Source organism: Erythrolamprus reginae, unplaced genomic scaffold (genome assembly GCF_031021105.1).
Source record: "Erythrolamprus reginae isolate rEryReg1 unplaced genomic scaffold, rEryReg1.hap1 H_33, whole genome shotgun sequence".
NCBI lineage: Eukaryota > Metazoa > Chordata > Lepidosauria > Squamata > Dipsadidae > Erythrolamprus > Erythrolamprus reginae.
This window is the reverse complement of record NW_027248488.1, coordinates 266,500-284,057: the sequence shown is the minus strand read 5'-3', so window position 1 is coordinate 284,057 and position 17,558 is coordinate 266,500. Positions and strand designations below refer to the sequence as shown.

The following is a 17,558-nucleotide window of genomic DNA, read 5'->3' as shown; positions in this document are numbered from 1 at the left end:
CCTTCCGTCCCCTGTCCTATTGCTCTCCTATATCTCCTATACCTTTTTTCTATTCCTATATCTCTTCTTCTATTATTTCTTAGATATATTTTACTATGAGTATCTCCTCTATAACCTTCATCATGTATTTTACTATGCGTATATAGATATATACCCACTAAAACCCTCATTGTGTATTGGACAAAATAAATAAATAGAAACATAGAAGACTGACGGCAGAAAAAGACCTCATGGTCCATCTAGTTTGCCCTTATACTATTTTCTGTATTTTATCTTAGGATGGATATATGTTTATCCCAGGCATGTTTAAATTCAGTTACTGTGGATTTATCTACCACATCTGCTGGAAGTTTGTTCCAAGAATCTACTACTCTTTCAGTAAAATAATATTTTCTCATGTTGTTTTTGATCTTTCCCCCAACTAACTTCAGATTGTGTCCCCTTGTTCTTGTGTTCACTTTCCTATTAAAAACACTTCCCTCCTGGACCTTATTTAACCCTTTAACATATTTAAATGTTTCGATCATGTCCCCCCTTTTCCTTCTGTCCTCCAGACTCTACAGATTGAGTTCATTAAGTCTTCCCTGATACGTTTTATGCTTAAGACCTTCCACCATTCTTGTAGCCCGTCTTTGGACCCCTTCAATTTTGTCAATATCTTTTTGTAGGTGAGGTCTCCAGAACTGGACACAGTATTCCAAATGTGGTCTCACCAGCACTCTATATAAGGGGATCACAATCTCCCTCTTCCTGCTTGTTATACCTCTAGCTATGCAGCCAAGCATCCTACTTGCTTTCCCTACCGCCTGACTGCACTGTTCACCCATTTTCAGACTGTTAGAAATCACTACCCCTAAATCCTTTTCTTTTGAAGTATTTGCTAACACAGAACTGCCAATACAATACTCAGATTGAGGATTCCTTTTCCCCAAGTGCATTATTTTACATTTGGAAACATTAAACTGCAGTTTCCATTGCTTTGACCATTTATCTACAATCATTTACCATATTACAGACGCCTCCAGGAATATCAACCCTATTGCACATTGGCAATAGAGTCATCAGCAAATAGGCAAACCTTCCCTACCAAACCTTGACTGCCTTTGCTGTGTGCCAAGCCCTCCTCTGCTGAGTCACTCCCACCTTCTTCTTCATCCGAGGAAACTAAACTCTGATCTGATTCTGTTGGTAATAACACAGGCCTGTGACATGTTGAAGTTTCCCCTGCATCCACCTCCCCATTCCCTGGGGCAGGAGCTGGGCCAGAGCCAACCACAACACAAATAGTGTAGTATTATATTGTTTAATAAAATACCAGTGTAGCAGAATACTTTTTAAAACCATGTACACTTTTTACAAACGTCAAACTTGACAGCTTCAAGACTTGTGGACTTCAACTCCCAGAATTCCTCCACCACTCACGCTAGCTCAGAAATGGGAATTGAAGTCCACAAACCTTCAACTTGCCAGGTTTGAAGACCCTTGCACTCCTAACCCCTAACTCAGGAATCTTCAAAGTTGACAGCTTGAAGACAAGTCTGAAAGACAGAGCAATGGGGTTCACAAGCAAGGGACATTAATGTCCACATTCTTCCTAGGGCTGCCTTTTTTGACTGCTTAAGAATGGGTTATTATGACTCCGGAACTGGAAAGGCTGCTTGCCTACACAATGGAAACGTTAAAAAACAAATTAACTGACTGTTCTGTTGGGCTCTCTGGTAGACTCCTCCCAAAAATTCACAGGTACAAATTTCAGACACAAACACGTTTGAAAATTCAAAACAGTGTTCTTTATAATGAAAATTCACTTAAACCAAGCCCTCTTTTGGTATAGCAAAGAGCCCTCGTCTCCAAACAAACTGGTAATTGGTACAAGTCCCTTATCAGTCGTGTGATACTTAGCTTGCAGCTGGGAGGCAATTCACAGTCCTTCTTCTTTCACAAAGTGAAACATATTTTGCCCTGGTTGAGTTTCAAAGCGGGGACAAATCAGCACACAAAAGGTCAAAGTCAGCAAGGCAGGCACGAAACACAAGGATCAGATAATCCTCCACAATGGCCAAACCCACAGGCTGCTCTTTATAGCAGCCTCACTAATGACCACAGCCCCACCCAACCACAGGTGGCCTCATTTTCTTTGATAACAATCTCTCAGTTGTTGCTGCCTATGCATCGCTCTCCGCATGCGTGGCTGTATCATTAACTCTTGTTCTGAATCCAAGGAGGAGCTAGATAATGGATCTCCTTCTGAGCTGTCTGCCCCACTCTCCTCCTCCCTGTCACTCATGTCTTCTTGGTCAGAGGAGCCTTCATCAGCAGATTCCACCGGGGGCAAAACAGGCCTGCAGCATGTGGATGTCTCCCCCCACATCCACAGTCCTTGGGGCAGGAGCTGGGCCAGAGCTAACCACAACACTGACTGCAAGAAGTCTCCAAGGCAGGAGGGAGTGCTGTAGTTAACACATCAACTCCTCACTCACTCACACACACACACACACAAATCCCACCTGCTCTGCCTGCAAGAGCTCAGCGCCCCAAAACATAGAAACATAGAAGACTGACGGCAGAAAAAGACCTCCTGGTCCATCTAGTGTGCCCTTATACTAATTCCTGTATTTTATCTTACAATGGATATATGTTTATCCCAGGCATGTTTAAATTCAGTGACTGTGGATTGACCAACCACGTCTGCTGGAAGTTTGTTCCAAGGATCTACTACTCAAGGATCTACTTGCTTGTTCCAAGGATCTACTACCAAGCGCTTTCAATATTCTGATATTGAACAATTCATGTTTTAGGTTCTATAAGCAGAGTCCGTTCAAGTTGAAATGGATTCACCAAAAGATGAAGAAAACTAACAGTGGAAGTATTTAGACCAGTGGTTCTCAACCTTTCTAAGGCCGCGACCCCTTAATACAGTTCCTCGTGTTGTGGTGACCCCCAATCATAAGTCTAGCGCCAGTTCTCCCAACAGAGCTCTAAGCTGATTGGCAGGAAGGTCAAAGGGACACTCCCACTGTAAACGCCTGATTGGTCGGATTGTAAAAATCTGTTCCAAGGTGCCAGAATAGAAGCTCCAGTTCCTCACATCATGGGAAATTTGTCTTTTCCCCTGGTCTTAGGCGACCCCCGTGAAATGGTCATTCGACCCCCAAAGGAGTCCCGACCCCCAGGTTGAGAACCACTGATTTAGACTGTTCATACTTCAATAGATATCAGGATTATTAAAGGACTGGGAATTCCAAAAATCTTGGCATGTGAGATGGCAAAGAGGCTAACAGTTTAACAAAATGGTGATCGGGGCTATAAACCAAGCAAGGTTTATTCCTTGGGTGCCCCAAAAATTACCAATTCACAATGCAAGTGAAGTACTAACAATAAAAATTCTATAGCAGCTCTACTGTCCAAGATTGCAGGTCAAAGTTCAATCTGTTCTTGATTCAATGCTGCAATATTATTATTATTTATTATTATTTATTTATTGGATTTGTATGCCGCCTCTCTCCGCAGACTCGGGGTGGCTAACAACAACGGTAAAAACAACATGTAACAATCCAATTTAATAAAACAACTAAAAACCCTTATTATAAAAAACCAAACATACACACAAACATACCATGCATAACTTGTAATGGCCTAGGGGAAGGAATATCCTAACTCCCCCATGCCTGGTGACAAAGGTCGGTCTTGAGTAATTTGCGAAAGACAAGGAGGGTGGGGGCCATTCTAATCACTGGGGGGAGTTGATTCCAGAGGGCTGGGGCCGCCATAGAGAAGGCTCTTCCCCTGGAACCCGCCAGACGACATTGTTTAGTCAACGGGACCCGGAGAAGGCCAACTTTGTGGGACCTTATCGGCCGCTGGGATTTGTGCGGTAGCAGGCGGTTCCGGAGGTAATCTGGTCCAATGCCATGAAGGGCTTTAAAGGTCATGACCAACACTTTGAATTGTGACCGGAAACTGATCGGCAGCCAATGCAGGCCACGGAGTGTTGTAGATATGTGGGCGAATCTGGGAAGCCCCACGATGGCTCTCGCGGCCGCGTTCTGCACGATCTGGAGTTTCCAAACACTTTTCAAAGGTAGCAATGCAAGTGAAGTACTAACAATAAAAATTCTATAGCAGCTCTATTGTCCAAGATTGCATGTCAAAGTTCAATCTGTTCTTGATTCAATGCTGCAATAGCTAAAAATGTTGATAATCTTTGACCAAAGAGCAGGCGCACCAAAAATCGATAAACTTATTCTGCCTTGTTGAGAAGAAAATCTTTGCTGTCACATGTTTCATCAAGGGCTATGTAAGATTTTTTTAGAACGATGAATGATATCTTCTTTTGTAGGTAGGAGAGCAGTAAGATGACTTAAACAACATTGGGTTTCAGACAAATTAGCAGGAATTCAATTAAAAGTCTGTTAGCCACATACAAAGAACCGATCAGCAGGAAGTATAATATGTACATAATTAAAATATATGAGAGAATTCCATAAAGAAATTCTTGTGTATATACAAATAGGCTTAGCAAAAGAGTGGTAAAATTCTTAATCTAAGCACATGTAATATTATTTTCACTAACAACATAAGGTGTAAATAAACAGATAGCGTGAACAGTGATGTGCCGGTGCCTGGAGGCTGTTGGGGCCTGGATGGGTGTCAACAGACTCAAGCTCAACCCGGATAAGACGGAGTGGCTGTGGGTTTTGCCTCCCAAGGACAATTCCACCTGTCCGTCCATTACCCTGGGGGGGGAATTATTGACCCCCTCAGAGAGGGTCCGCAACTTGGGCGTCCTCCTCGATCCACAGCTCACATTAGAACAACATCTCTCAGCTGTGGCGAGGGGGGCGTTTGCCCAGGTTCGCCTGGTGCACCAGTTGCGGCCCTATCTGGACCGGGACTCATTGCTCACAGTCACTCATGCCCTCATCACCTCGAGGTTCGACTACTGTAATGCTCTCTACATGGGGCTACCTTTGAAAAGTGTTCGGAAACTTCAGATCGTGCAAAATGCAGCTGCTAGAGCAGTCATGGGCTTACCCAGTTATGCTCATGTTTCACCATCACTCCGCAGTCTGCATTGGCTGCCGATCAGTTTCCGGTCACAATTCAAAGTGTTGGTTATGACCTTTAAAGCCCTTCATGGCATTGGACCAGAATATCTCCGAGACCGCCTCCTGCCGCACGAATCCCAGCGACCGATTAGGTCCCACAGAGTGGGCCTTCTCCGGGTCCCGTCAACTAAACAATGTCGGTTGGCGGGCCCCAGGGGAAGAGCCTTCTCTGTGGCGGCACCGGCCCTCTGGAAACAACTCCCCCCGGAGATTAGGACTGCCCCTACTCTTCCTGCCTTCCGTAAACTCCTTAAAACCCACCTTTGCCGTCAGGCATGGGGGAACTGAAACATCTCCCCCGGGCATGTTTAATTTATGCATGGTATGTCTGTGTGTGCGTCTGTTAGCATATGGGTTTTTTTAAATATTTAAATATTTTTAAATTTGTCTGTTTACTTATGATTTGTTTCTACATGTTGTGAGCCGCCCCGAGTCTTCGGAGAGGGGCGGCATACAAATCTAAGTAATAAATAATAAATAATAAATAAATAAATAGAGAAACATCTTTCAGCTGTGGCAAGGGGGGCGTTTGCCCAGGTTCGCCTGGTGCACCAGTTGCGGCCCTATTTGGACCGGGAGTCACTGCTCACAGTCACTCATGCCCTCATCACCTCGAGGCTCGACTACTGTAATGCTCTCTACATGGGGCTACCTTTGAAGAGTGTTCGGAAACCTCAGATCGTGCAGAATGCAGCTGCGAGAGCAGTAATGGGCTTACCTAGGTATGCCCATGTCACAGCACAATTCAAAATGTTGGTTATAATTTATAAAGCCCTTCATGGCACCGGACCAGAATATCTCCAGGACCGCCTTCTGCCGCACGAATCCCAGCGACCAGTTAGGTCTCACAGAGTTGGCCTTCTCCGGGTCCCATCAACTAAACAATGTCGTTTGGCGGGACCCAGGGGAAGAGCCTTCTCTGTGGCGGCCCCAACCCTTTGGAACCAACTCCCCCCAGATATCAGAGTTGCCCCCACCCTCCTAGCCTTTCGTAAGCTCCTTAAAACCCACCTCTGTCGTCAGGCATGGGGGAATTGACATGTTCCCTCCCACTAGGCTTATAAAATTTATGCATGGTATGCTAGTATGTATGATTGGTTTTAATTTGGGGTTTTTAAAATTAACTTAAATATTAGTTTTGTTTTACATTGTATTGTTATTGCTGTGAGCCGCCCTGAGTCTGCGGAGAGGGGCGGCATACAAATCTGATGAATAAATAAAATAAAATAGAAACATAGAAACATAGAAGTCTGACGGCAGAAAAAGACCTCATGGTCCATCTAGTCTGCCCTTATACTATTTTCTGTATTTTATCTTAGGATGGATCTATGTTTATCCCAGGCATGTTTCAATTCAGTTACTGTGGATTTATCTACCACGTCTGCTGGAAGTTTGTTCCAAGGATCTACTACTTTTTCAGTAAAATAATATTTTCTCATGTTGCTTTTGATCTTACCCCCAACTAACTTCAGATTGTGTCCCCTTGTTCTTGTGTCCACTTTCCTATTAAAAACACTTCTCTCCTAGACCTTATTTAACCCTTTAATATTTTTAAATGTTTCGATCATGTCCCCCCTTTTCCTTCTGTCCTCCAGACTATACAGATTGAGTTCGTTAAGTCTTTCCTGATACGTTTTATGCTTAAAACCTTCCACCATTCTTGTAGCCCGTCTTTGGACCCGTTCAATTTTGTCAATATCTTTTTGTAGGTGAGGTCTCCAGAACTGGACACAGTATTCCAAATGTGGTCTCACCAGCATTCTATATAGCGGGATCATAACCTCCCTCTTCCTGCTTGTTATACCTCTAGCTATGCAGCCAAGCATCCTACTTGCTTTCCTTACCGCCTGACTGCACTGTTCACCCATTTTGAGACTGTCAGAAATCACTACCCCTAAATCCTTTTCTTTTGAAGTATTTGCTAACACAGAACTGCCAATACAATACTCAGATTGAGGATTCCTTTTCCCCAAGTGCATTATTTTACATTTGGAAACATTAATCTGCAGTTTCCATTGCTTTGACCATTTATCTAGTAAAGCTAAATCATTTACCATATTACAGACGCCTCCAGGAATATCAACCCTATTGCACACTTTAGAGTCATCGGCAAATAGGCAAACCTTCCCTACCAAACCTTCCCCTATGTCACTCACAAATATATTAAAAATAATAGGACCCAGAACAGACCCTTGTGGCACACCGCTTGTAACCTGACTCTGCTCAGAATACTCGCCATTAACAATAACTCTCTGATGTCTACGCTTCAGCCAGCTGCAAATCCATTGAACTATCCAGGGATTAAGTCCAATCTTCACTAATTTACCTATCAGCTCTTTATGTGGAACCGTATCAAAGGCTTTGCTGAAGTCCAGGTAGGCAATATCCACGGCACCACCTTCATCCAACACCTTTGTGACATAGTCAAAGAAATCAATGAGATTAGTCTAACAAGATTTGCCTTCAGTAAAGCCATGCTGATTTGGGTCCAATAAGTTATTGTTTTTTAGGTGCTGATTTATCCTCTTTTTGAGTAGAGTCTCCATCATTTTAACTACAACTGATATCAAGCTAACTGGCCTGTAGTTACCAGCTTCTTCTCTACTGCCCTTCTTGTGGATAGGCACAACACTGGCCATTCTCCAATCCTCAGGAACATCTCCTGTTAACAAGGATTGGTTAAACAAATCAGTCAGGGGGGGGTAGCAATGACAGATCTGAGTTCTTTAAGAACTCTGGGGTGGATGCTATCTGGACCCATTGCCTTATTTATCTTTAATCGTTCAAGTTCTTCTAAGACATCGGCTTCTAAGATCACTGGAGCTGAATCCGTACAGCTGGAAGCAATGCTATATCCCTCTATAGTATTATTTTGTAAGGTGTCTTTTGAGAAAACTGAACAGAAGTAGCTATTGAAATGGTCAGCGATCTCCTTATTCCCATTAATGCATGTATTATTCCCGGTACTAAGCTTCATGATGCAGCAGTTTTTCTTCTTCTTATCACTAATATATCTGAAGAAGGTTTTATCCCCCTTCTTTACAGATTTGGCAATTTCTTCCTCTTTTGAGGCTTTAGCAGCATATATTATCTGTTTCGCCTCCTTCTGTCTCATTTTATACACCTCCCTATCAGCTATACTTCCAGACTCTTTATACCTCCTATAGGCAGCCTTTTTTTCATTGACTATAGCCCTTACATCATTGCTAAACCATAGCGGTTTCTTCTTCCTTTTACCTTTAGTTATTTACTTTACATAAAGTCTTGTGGCTTTTAAGATGGCCTTTTTTAATACAGTCCACTGGGTGCTCGCTCCTGCCATTTTATCCCTCCCCTTTAATTCATTATTTAAATATTCCCCCATTGCATTAAAATTTGTTTTTCTGAAATCCAATACTTTGGTTGCATTATAGGATTGCTCACAATCAGTTTTTACATCAAACCACAAACATAGATGGTCGCAGCAACCTAAATTTTCTCCCACCTTGACCTCTGAAATCCGATTCCCATTCGTAAAAACTAAATCTAGAATATTCTCCCCTCTAGTTGGTGTCTTAACCAGCTGTGCCAGAGCTGCTCCTGTAAAGGCCTCTACTATATTCTTACTTTTGCATGTAAGGGCACTGGGGATATTCCAGTCAACATCAGGCATGTTGAAATCACCCATAACCACAATATCTCCCTTTACTGCCAGTTGGGTAATTTCATCCACCATCTTGTTGTCATATTCCTCGGATTGCCCTGGAGGCCTATAGATCACCCCAATTCTAATGACAGAACCGCCTTTATTTTGCATGCAAATCCAGAGAGTCTCCAGATCTTGACACGTATTTTGAATTAGTGTTGTTTTTAGACTTTCTTTAACATAAATGGCTACTCCACCTCCCCTTCTCTCTATTCTATCCTTCCTATACAGTGTATATCCTGGTATGGATATTTCCCATTCATTAGAATCCTTAAACCATGTCTCAGTTATGGCAACCAGGTCCAAATTATCTCTATATATTATGGCCATTAATTCACAGAGCTTGTTGCTCACGCTTCGAGCATTCGTGCACATTACCCGAAGAACATTATTTTCATTATTAGTTTGCCCCTTATCATCAACAACTACATCTATTTTATTTGCAGCTCCCTTTTCATAAGCTTCCAAAAACTGCTTTATCCTCATTGGTCGGGGACAGAAATCACCCACATCAGTTACATCTCTGTCCCCTTTACCTAGTTTAAATGCCTGTCCAAGAAAGTTCTGAATTCCTCCCCGAGCACCTGGGTACCTCTGTATGATGGATGCAAACCATCCCTCTTAAACAACTCCCTATTAGACCACCTACTGACATCATGACTTACATAGCCAAAACCTTCAGCTTTACACCACTGCCTTAACCACACATTAAACTCTCTGATACACGTTGTTTTATCCTCTTGACCACAAACCGGTAACACCTCTGAGAAAGTCACTGAATCTGTTATTTTACCCAGCTCCACACTTAGACATTGAAAATCTCTTTTTACTACATTGACATTTCTCTGGGATAAATCATTTGTGCCAAGATGCACCACCACATCAATGTTATTACCTTTACTCACAGCCTTGACAATGTTTGTAATCCGCCTCCTGTCCCTGCTGGCAGTGGCCCCTGGGAGACACCTCAGCACCTTCACCACGTCCTTACTCTGTCCCAAATCAACACCTCTAACAGTCGAATCACCCACAAGAAAATGTGTCCTCTTTTTATTTCTACTAACTGCACTTGATGGATTGGTGACACTATGCACCTCATTTACAACAATTTCTCCTTTGAACATCCCCTCATTCTCTGCCTGAGTGGCCTTGCTAATATCCTTACTATTTAAATCTGCAAGAACATTATAGAACATCCTTACTATTTAAATCTGCAAGAACATTATAGGAATTCGATACAGAGAGACCAAAATTGCTATGTTTTTGCTCAACTGCACGCAATCTTCCTGAACCGACAGTTGTCCACACAGCCCTCCTCCTCGGGGGGCGCTGTGGAAGTGGAGGCTGCACACATTGCTGCATTACAGCACGTGGCTGGGACAATCTTTCCACTTCTGACTGCAAGCTACAAACTAAGGACTGCAATCTAGAGATCTCGCCATCTAACCTAGATGTCCTAATGCAAAGAAATAAACAATGAAGAATTCTAGTGATAGGATTCAAACTTGTAGAATGCTTATAATACATTAAAAATATATTTAGTGAAGTTTCCTTAAGAAATGTGGAAAGAATAATACAGATATGAATCAAACAATTATTAAGTAACATATATCTACAGTTCACTTTTCCCCCATGATTCTAACATTTCTAAATGCCGTGACATCCTTATTTTTTCCCTCTCTTATATCTCCCTTTTTACTTTCATATTAAAATTTTCTCTATTTTAATCCATTGTCTATATTTAAGCCAATGGTCTTTAACTTTACTCTTCCATCTATTGGGTGAAAACTAAGTTCCCTATTATAAAAAATAATCCAACACATCAACTGCTTACTTTCAAATAAAAACCTTACAGTAATATTAAATTTGTTATTAAAATATTTCCATCATTTCAAGAGTTTCCATAGTCATCTAAATCCTATCAGCATTGTATCAAGTTCCCGAATTATCCAAGTAATAATAATAATAATAATAATAATAATAATAATAATAATAATTTATTAGATTTGTATGCCGCCGCTCTCCGAAGACTCTTATGTTTAAACAAATCTTGTATGTAAAAATAATTATTATTCAGCTTATATATTCTTCCAACATTAGATCCACTTTCATTCTTTCTAATTTTCAATTTTCTCTGTCAGTACAAATATGTAATTATATTGAAACAAAAAAATTTATCTAATGCCACCAAACCTTTATCAATCTAGTATGAAGTTATTAACCTATTAAAACATTGAACTAAATAATCATGTTGATTATTTATACCAAATTATAAGCAATTGATATTATCACAATTAGATATAATATACTAATTCTAAATAGAGAAATATTTCTCTAACATTCCAGCACCAATCATCCCGAGTCCTCGGAGAGGGGCGGCATACAAATCTAAATAATAAATTTTCTTTTAGTTTTTCAACTGTTCCCTTCCTGTAAATATCTTCTCCACTCCCATTTTCTTAACTTCTTTCTCTTTCTTTTATTTTTGTACCAACAACTTCTTTTTCCCAAAACTCCTTCTCTCCTTTTTAAATGTATTATTTGTGTAGGTCTACCTTCAATTCTTCTTAACCTTTTCTCCCTACTTCCCCCTCTTGTTTGTTTTTTTATCAATGTGAACCCCAGTGTAATCATTATAAATCTCAACATAATCATCAACCCGTGGCCCAGTCTTTCTCAATGGGCACCAAATATCTGCTGGGGTCAGGGAGCTGCAGGGAGCTGCTCTTTGTCCTTTAAAACATGTTTATCTTTTACTCATCCAGGGAAACATAATATATTGCCTTTTAAAAAATATTCCTCGAAATATTTTATTAGAATAGAACAGAACAGAATTCTGTATTGGCCAAATGTTATTGGACACACAAGGAATTTACTCTCAGTGTACATAAAAGAAAATATAGATTTGTCAAGAAACATGTGGTACAACACTTAATGATTGTCATAGGGGTCAAACAAGCAATGAAGAAACAATCAATATTATGCTGGTGAGACCCCATTTGGAATAATACTGTGTTCAGTTCTGGAGACCTCACCTACAAAAAGATATTGACAAAATTGAACGGGTCCAAAGACCGGCTACAAGAATGGTGGAAGGTCTTAAGCATAAAACGTATCAGGAAAGACTTCATGGACTCAATCTGTAGAGTCTGGACTCTGGAGGACAGAAGGAAAAGGGGGGACATGATCAAAACATTTTAATATGTTAAAGGGTTAAATAAGGTCCAGGAGGGAAGTGTTTTTAATAGGAAAGTGAACACAAGGACAAGGGGACACAATCTGAAGTTAGTTGGGGGAAAGATCAAAAGCAACATGAGAAAATATTATTTCACTGAAAGAGTAGTAGATGCTTGGAGCAAACTTCCAGCAGACGTGGTTGGTAAATCCACAGTAACTGAATTTAAACATGCCTGGGATAAACATATATCCATCCTAAGATAAAATACAGGAAATAGTAGAAGGGCAGACTAGATGGACCATGAGGTCTTTTTCTGCCATCAGTCTTCTATGTTTTTATGTTTCTATTAATTTCTTTTAATAAAAAAGAAGGGATTTATTTATTTATTTTTTATTTATTTCTATGCCGCCCAGTCCCAAGTTTTTCCTTATTTCCAGATTGCATTTCTTCTTGGTGAGGTTCCGCCCATTGCTTCTTGTACTACCTTCAGGTGGCATGGAGAATAAATAGATGCCATCTGCTCTGTGGCAGCCCTTTAAGGATTGGGAAACTACTATTCTATTCCCCCTCAGTTTTCTATTTATTGAGCTAAACATACTCATTCTCTAAGCCCTTGTTCATAGGATTTAGCCTCTAGGCCAGGGGTGTCAAACTCAATTTTATTGAGGGCCACATCAGGGCTGTATTTGACCTCAGAGGGCCGGGGGAGGGCTTGCCCAGGGTGTGTGGCCATGGTGGCATGGCACGGGATTTGGGGGGCAGTAGTTTTAAAATGGCCGGGGTGGGCAGACACTTAGGCTGTATGGGGCCCCAAAATTCCTGATGGTGGCCCTGACAGTGATACCTCGTCTTACGAACTTAATTGGTTCCGGGACGAGGTTTGTAAGGTGAAAAGTTTGTAAGACGAAACAATGTTTCCCATAGGAATCAATGGAAAAGCGATTAATGCGTGCAAGCCCAAAACTCACCCCTTTTGCCAGCCAAAGCGCCCATTTTTGCACTGCTGGGATTCCCCTGAGGCTCCCCCCCATCGGAAACCCCACCTCTGGACTTTCGTGTTTTTGTGATGCTGCGATTTCGCTGAGGCTCCCCTTGCTGGAAAACCTCATCTCCAGACTTCCGTTGCCAGCAAAGCAGCCGTTTTTGCGCTGCTGGGATTCCCCTGCAGCATTGCAAAAACACGGAAGTCTGGAGGTGGTGTTTCCCATGGAGGGGAGCCTCAGGGGAATCCCAGCAATGCAAAAACGGGCGCTTCACTGGCAACAGAAGTCCAGAGGTGGGGCATCCCAGTGGCGGTGGCTTGGGTTTGTAAGGTGAAAATAGTTTGGAAGAAGAGGTAAAAAAATCTTAAACCCCGGGTTTGTATCTCGAAAAGTTTGTATGACGAGAGGTTTGTAAGATGAGGTATCACTGAGTGATACCTTGTCTTACGAACTTAATTGGTTCCGAGACGAGGTTTGTAAGGTGAAAGGTTTGTAAGACGAAACAATGTTTCCCATAGGAATCAATGGAAAAGCAATTAATGTGTGTAAGCCCAAAACTCACCCCTTTTGCCAGCCGAAGCACCCGTTTTTGCGCTGCTGGGATTCCCCTGAGGCTCCCCTCCATGGGAAACCCCACCTCCGGACTTCCGTGTTTTTGTGATGTTGTAGGGGAATCCCAGTAGGGGAATCCCAGCAGTGCAAAAATGGGCGCTTCACTGGCAACAGAAGTCCAGAGGCGGCAGCTTGGGTTTGTAAGGTGAAAATAGTTTGGAAGAAGAGGCAAAAAAATCTTAAACCCTGGGTTTGTATTTTGAAACGTTTGTATGACAAGGGGTTTGTAAGATGAGGTATCACTGTACTGTATTACGTTTCACCTTTTAAGTTGCATTACTGAAATAAATGAACTTTTGCATGATATTCTAGTTTTTCAAGTTTCACCTATATATAAAAACACAATCACTTTAATTATAATAGAGGTGGGAAATGTATTCAGGTGATTAAAGAGCAAGTTCAAGAATCTCAAAATATCTGACCAATTTGGTGAAACAGATGCAAAGTCTAATTTGAGATTTAATTTTAAAGGTCTTCTCCATAGGACACAGCAGATAAACCTGGGCTTGATAGATTCAATACTGAAGTGTGCTTTTCTGGCCTTGGACTCTCTAACTTTAATGTAGAAATTTCATTAACTATTTTCCAAAGATAAATATTTGCCCTAGTTACTTCAACGTTACTCTTTGACCACTTGCAATTTGGTCACTACAAATAAAGATCCTTTCAAACTGACATTTTTATTTTTCTTCCAACATGGGGAAGTATATCCCATGTTACATTTTACTGGCCTTGATTCCTGCCCTTGTCACTTCAGATATTTTGATAAACCCATCGAGGAACATTAAGGTATGTAGCTAAATATATAAAGTTGCTTCTTTCTTCCTCGGAATTTTTTTAAAGCTTTGCACAGCAACCTCAGATCCATTGCCTGGATCCTTTAAGGCATCTCCAGCTTTCTACCTGCCTGATTCGAGACACCTTTACTTACCTGTGCATTTAATTTAGCTGAAATTCTAAAGTTGATGGAAAGTGGTTGCCTATGAAATTCCAGGCCCTGAGCTGCCTGGCTCAGATGCATATTTATTTATTCATTCATTCATTCATTCATTCATTCATTCATTCATTCATTCATTCATTTATTTATTCTTTGTCCAATATACAATACATATGAAAGAGAATAGACAATAAGTAATATATGTAAAGATAGGAAGTAAAAAGAAGAGAAGTAGATAGGAAGAGAATACTGTAAATATAAAGGAGAGAATATATAAGATAGAAGGGATAAGGAAAGACAATTGGACAGGGGACGATAGGCACATCAGTGCCCTTATGTACGCCCCTTACTGGCCTCTTAGGAACCTGGAGAGGTCAATCGTGGAGAGTCTAAGGGAAAAATGTTGGGGGTTAGGGGTTGACACTATTGAGTCCGGTAATGAGTTCCACGCTTCGACAACTCGATTGTTAAAGTCATATTTTTTACAGTCAAGTTTGGAGCGATTAATATTAAGTTTGAATCTGTTGCGTGCTCTTGTGTTGTTGCTGTTGAAGCTGAAGTAGTCGTTGACGGAAGGATGTTGCAGCGTATGATCTTGTGGGCAATACTCAAATCGTGTTTTAGGCGCCGTAGTTCTAGGCTTTCAAGGCCCAGGATAGTTAGTCTGTTTTCGTAGGGTATTCTGTTTCGAGTGGAGGAGTGGAGGGCTCTTCTGGTGAAATATCTTTGGACGTTTTCAAGAGTGTTGATGTCTGAGATGTGGTGTGGGTTCCAGACAGATGAGCTGTATTCGAGAATGGGTCTGGCATAAGTTTTGTAGGCTCTAGTCAGAAGTGTGAGATTGCCGGAGCAGAAGCTGCGTAGGATCAGGTTAACAACTCTGGAAGCCTTTTTGGCGATATTGTTGTAGTGGGCTTTAGCACTTAGGTCATTTGATATTAGTATTCCAAGGTCTTTTACTGAGTGTTGGTTGGTTGGAGTTCCCTCTAAGCTGAGCAGAGAGCCATGGCTCACTTAAAAATCATCACCAACTCAGAGTTTTTCAAACCTGCCCAGAAGCCGATCGCCAACCTTTTGCAAAAGCAGATTGCCTATCTTTTGCAAAAGGTTCTCCCACTGGATCTTCCACTAGCACCCTGTAAACAGGCTCAAGCAGCGGGGTGCTGAAAGAGGAGGCGGTGGAGGCGAGGGGCTTACAGCTGCCCCCACCCCCCCACGCAGCACAATGGAGAGAGAGAGAAATTCAAAGGAAAGGAGGCAGAGAAAGAGAGGGAAAGAGTGAGAGGGAAGGAGAGAGAAAGGAAGAGAGGAAGAGAGAGAAACAGATAGGAAAAAGAGAGGAAGGAAAAGAGAAAGAAAAAGAATGGGAGTAAGGAAGAGAGAAAGAAAATCAAAATCTAGTTTGAAACTAGCTCAACTATTTAAGTGGCATTTTGATATTGATAGAGTTGCCCTATTATGAGCTCACTGTTATAGACACACAGCACAGTATTTTATTTTGAAATTCTCTCAGGCAAAATAGGGTGGGTTTTTATTTATTTATTTATTTATTTTATTTATTTATTTATTTATTTATTATTTCTGTGCTGCCCAGTCCTGAAGGGACTGCCGCTCAGACACTATACTTTTCCGCCCACCCACCCCCAAAAATTAGAGGGAACACTGCTCAGATGTGCTGTATTTGAATATGAAGCAGGGAAAGTTTTGTTACCTTATGACAATAATAAAAAAAATGATTTGAAGCCAGTAAAGTGTTTTGGTCCCTCACCATGCCTGTCAGCAAGTCCCAAGGCTTCTTTTATGAGTGGCTGGTAGGTTTCCTGAGAAAGACCATGTTGGATCCAAATCCATGTGGATTTAGCGTCTTTGGATTCATGTTGCATATTTCAACAATTTTGGGGGGGAAACACTGAATTGAGAAAGAAAGAATCAGGTACAGCAAAGAGTACTTGCATCTGTGTGTGGGTATATATGACGGTCTTGGCATATTCGTGTTTCTTCCCATGTAGGATTTGGAAATTTCTGGCAATGTTTCGAGGAGGTCCCACTCGTCATCTTCAGGCTGGTGCTTCTGTCCTTGTTCTAGGGCGAACACCAGCCTGAAGATGACGAGTGAGACCTTGTCGAAACGTCGCCAGAAATTTCCAAATCCTACATGGGAAGAAACCCGAATATACCAAGACCATCATACCTGTACCCGTGAAAATCTGTGAAAACATATATATATATATATAAAAACATAGAAACATAGAAGACTGACGGCAGAAAAAGACCTCATGGTCCATCTAGTCTGCCCTTATACTATTTTCTGTATTTTATCTTACAATGGATCTATGTTTATCCCAGGCATGTTTAAACTCAGTTACTGTAGATTTACCAACCCCGTCTGCTGGAAGTTTGTTCCAAGGATCTACTACTCTTTCAGTCAAATAATATTTCCTCATCTTGCTTTTGATCTTTCCCCCAACTAACTTCAGATTGTGTCCCCTTGTTCTTGTGTTCACTTTCCTATTAAAAAGTGATACCTATCAGCCACTCATAAAAGATATTTTTAAATTATTGTTGTGAGCCACCCCGAGTCTTCGGAGAGGGGCGGCATACAAATCTAATAAATTATTATTATTATTATTATTATTATTATTATTATTATTATTATATGGTTGTGGGATATTCGAAAGAGATGCATGGTGATACATACATACATACATACATACATACATACATACATACATACGGTACATACATGCATACATATATGTATATGCATACATACATATATATGTAACATGTTTTTTTGCTGACTTTGAAAATTAAGGGAGACTAGGATAGATCTATTTCGGCCTTATTTTGGCCTCATCAGCTAGCCATACCCACTGGGACTTGAACCTGCAACCTTTGCCTTGTAAGGCAGAGAAATATCCTCTAGGCCAGTGTTTTTCAACCGGTGTGCCGTGGCACACTAGTGTGCCGCGAGACATGGTCAGGTGTGCCGCGAGGCGGTTTGCCCCCCCCCCGCTGTTGCCCCCCCGCCCCCGCCACTGCTATTGGCACCCTC

The 17,558-nt window shown here is 41.4% G+C and overlaps 1 protein-coding gene across 1 annotated transcript in view; it reads left to right on the top strand.

Annotated features, from left to right (window-relative positions):
• The first annotated feature begins 14,231 nt into the window (after positions 1 to 14,231).
• The window catches only part of LOC139155617 (inter-alpha-trypsin inhibitor heavy chain H3-like), a 55,233-nt gene continuing 51,906 nt past the window's right edge, over positions 14,232 to 17,558 (top strand). Inside the window, 1 exon segment of the mRNA XM_070730818.1 lies at positions 14,232 to 14,355. Coding sequence (XP_070586919.1) covers positions 14,263 to 14,355 — 93 coding nt within the window. The 5' untranslated portion in view covers positions 14,232 to 14,262.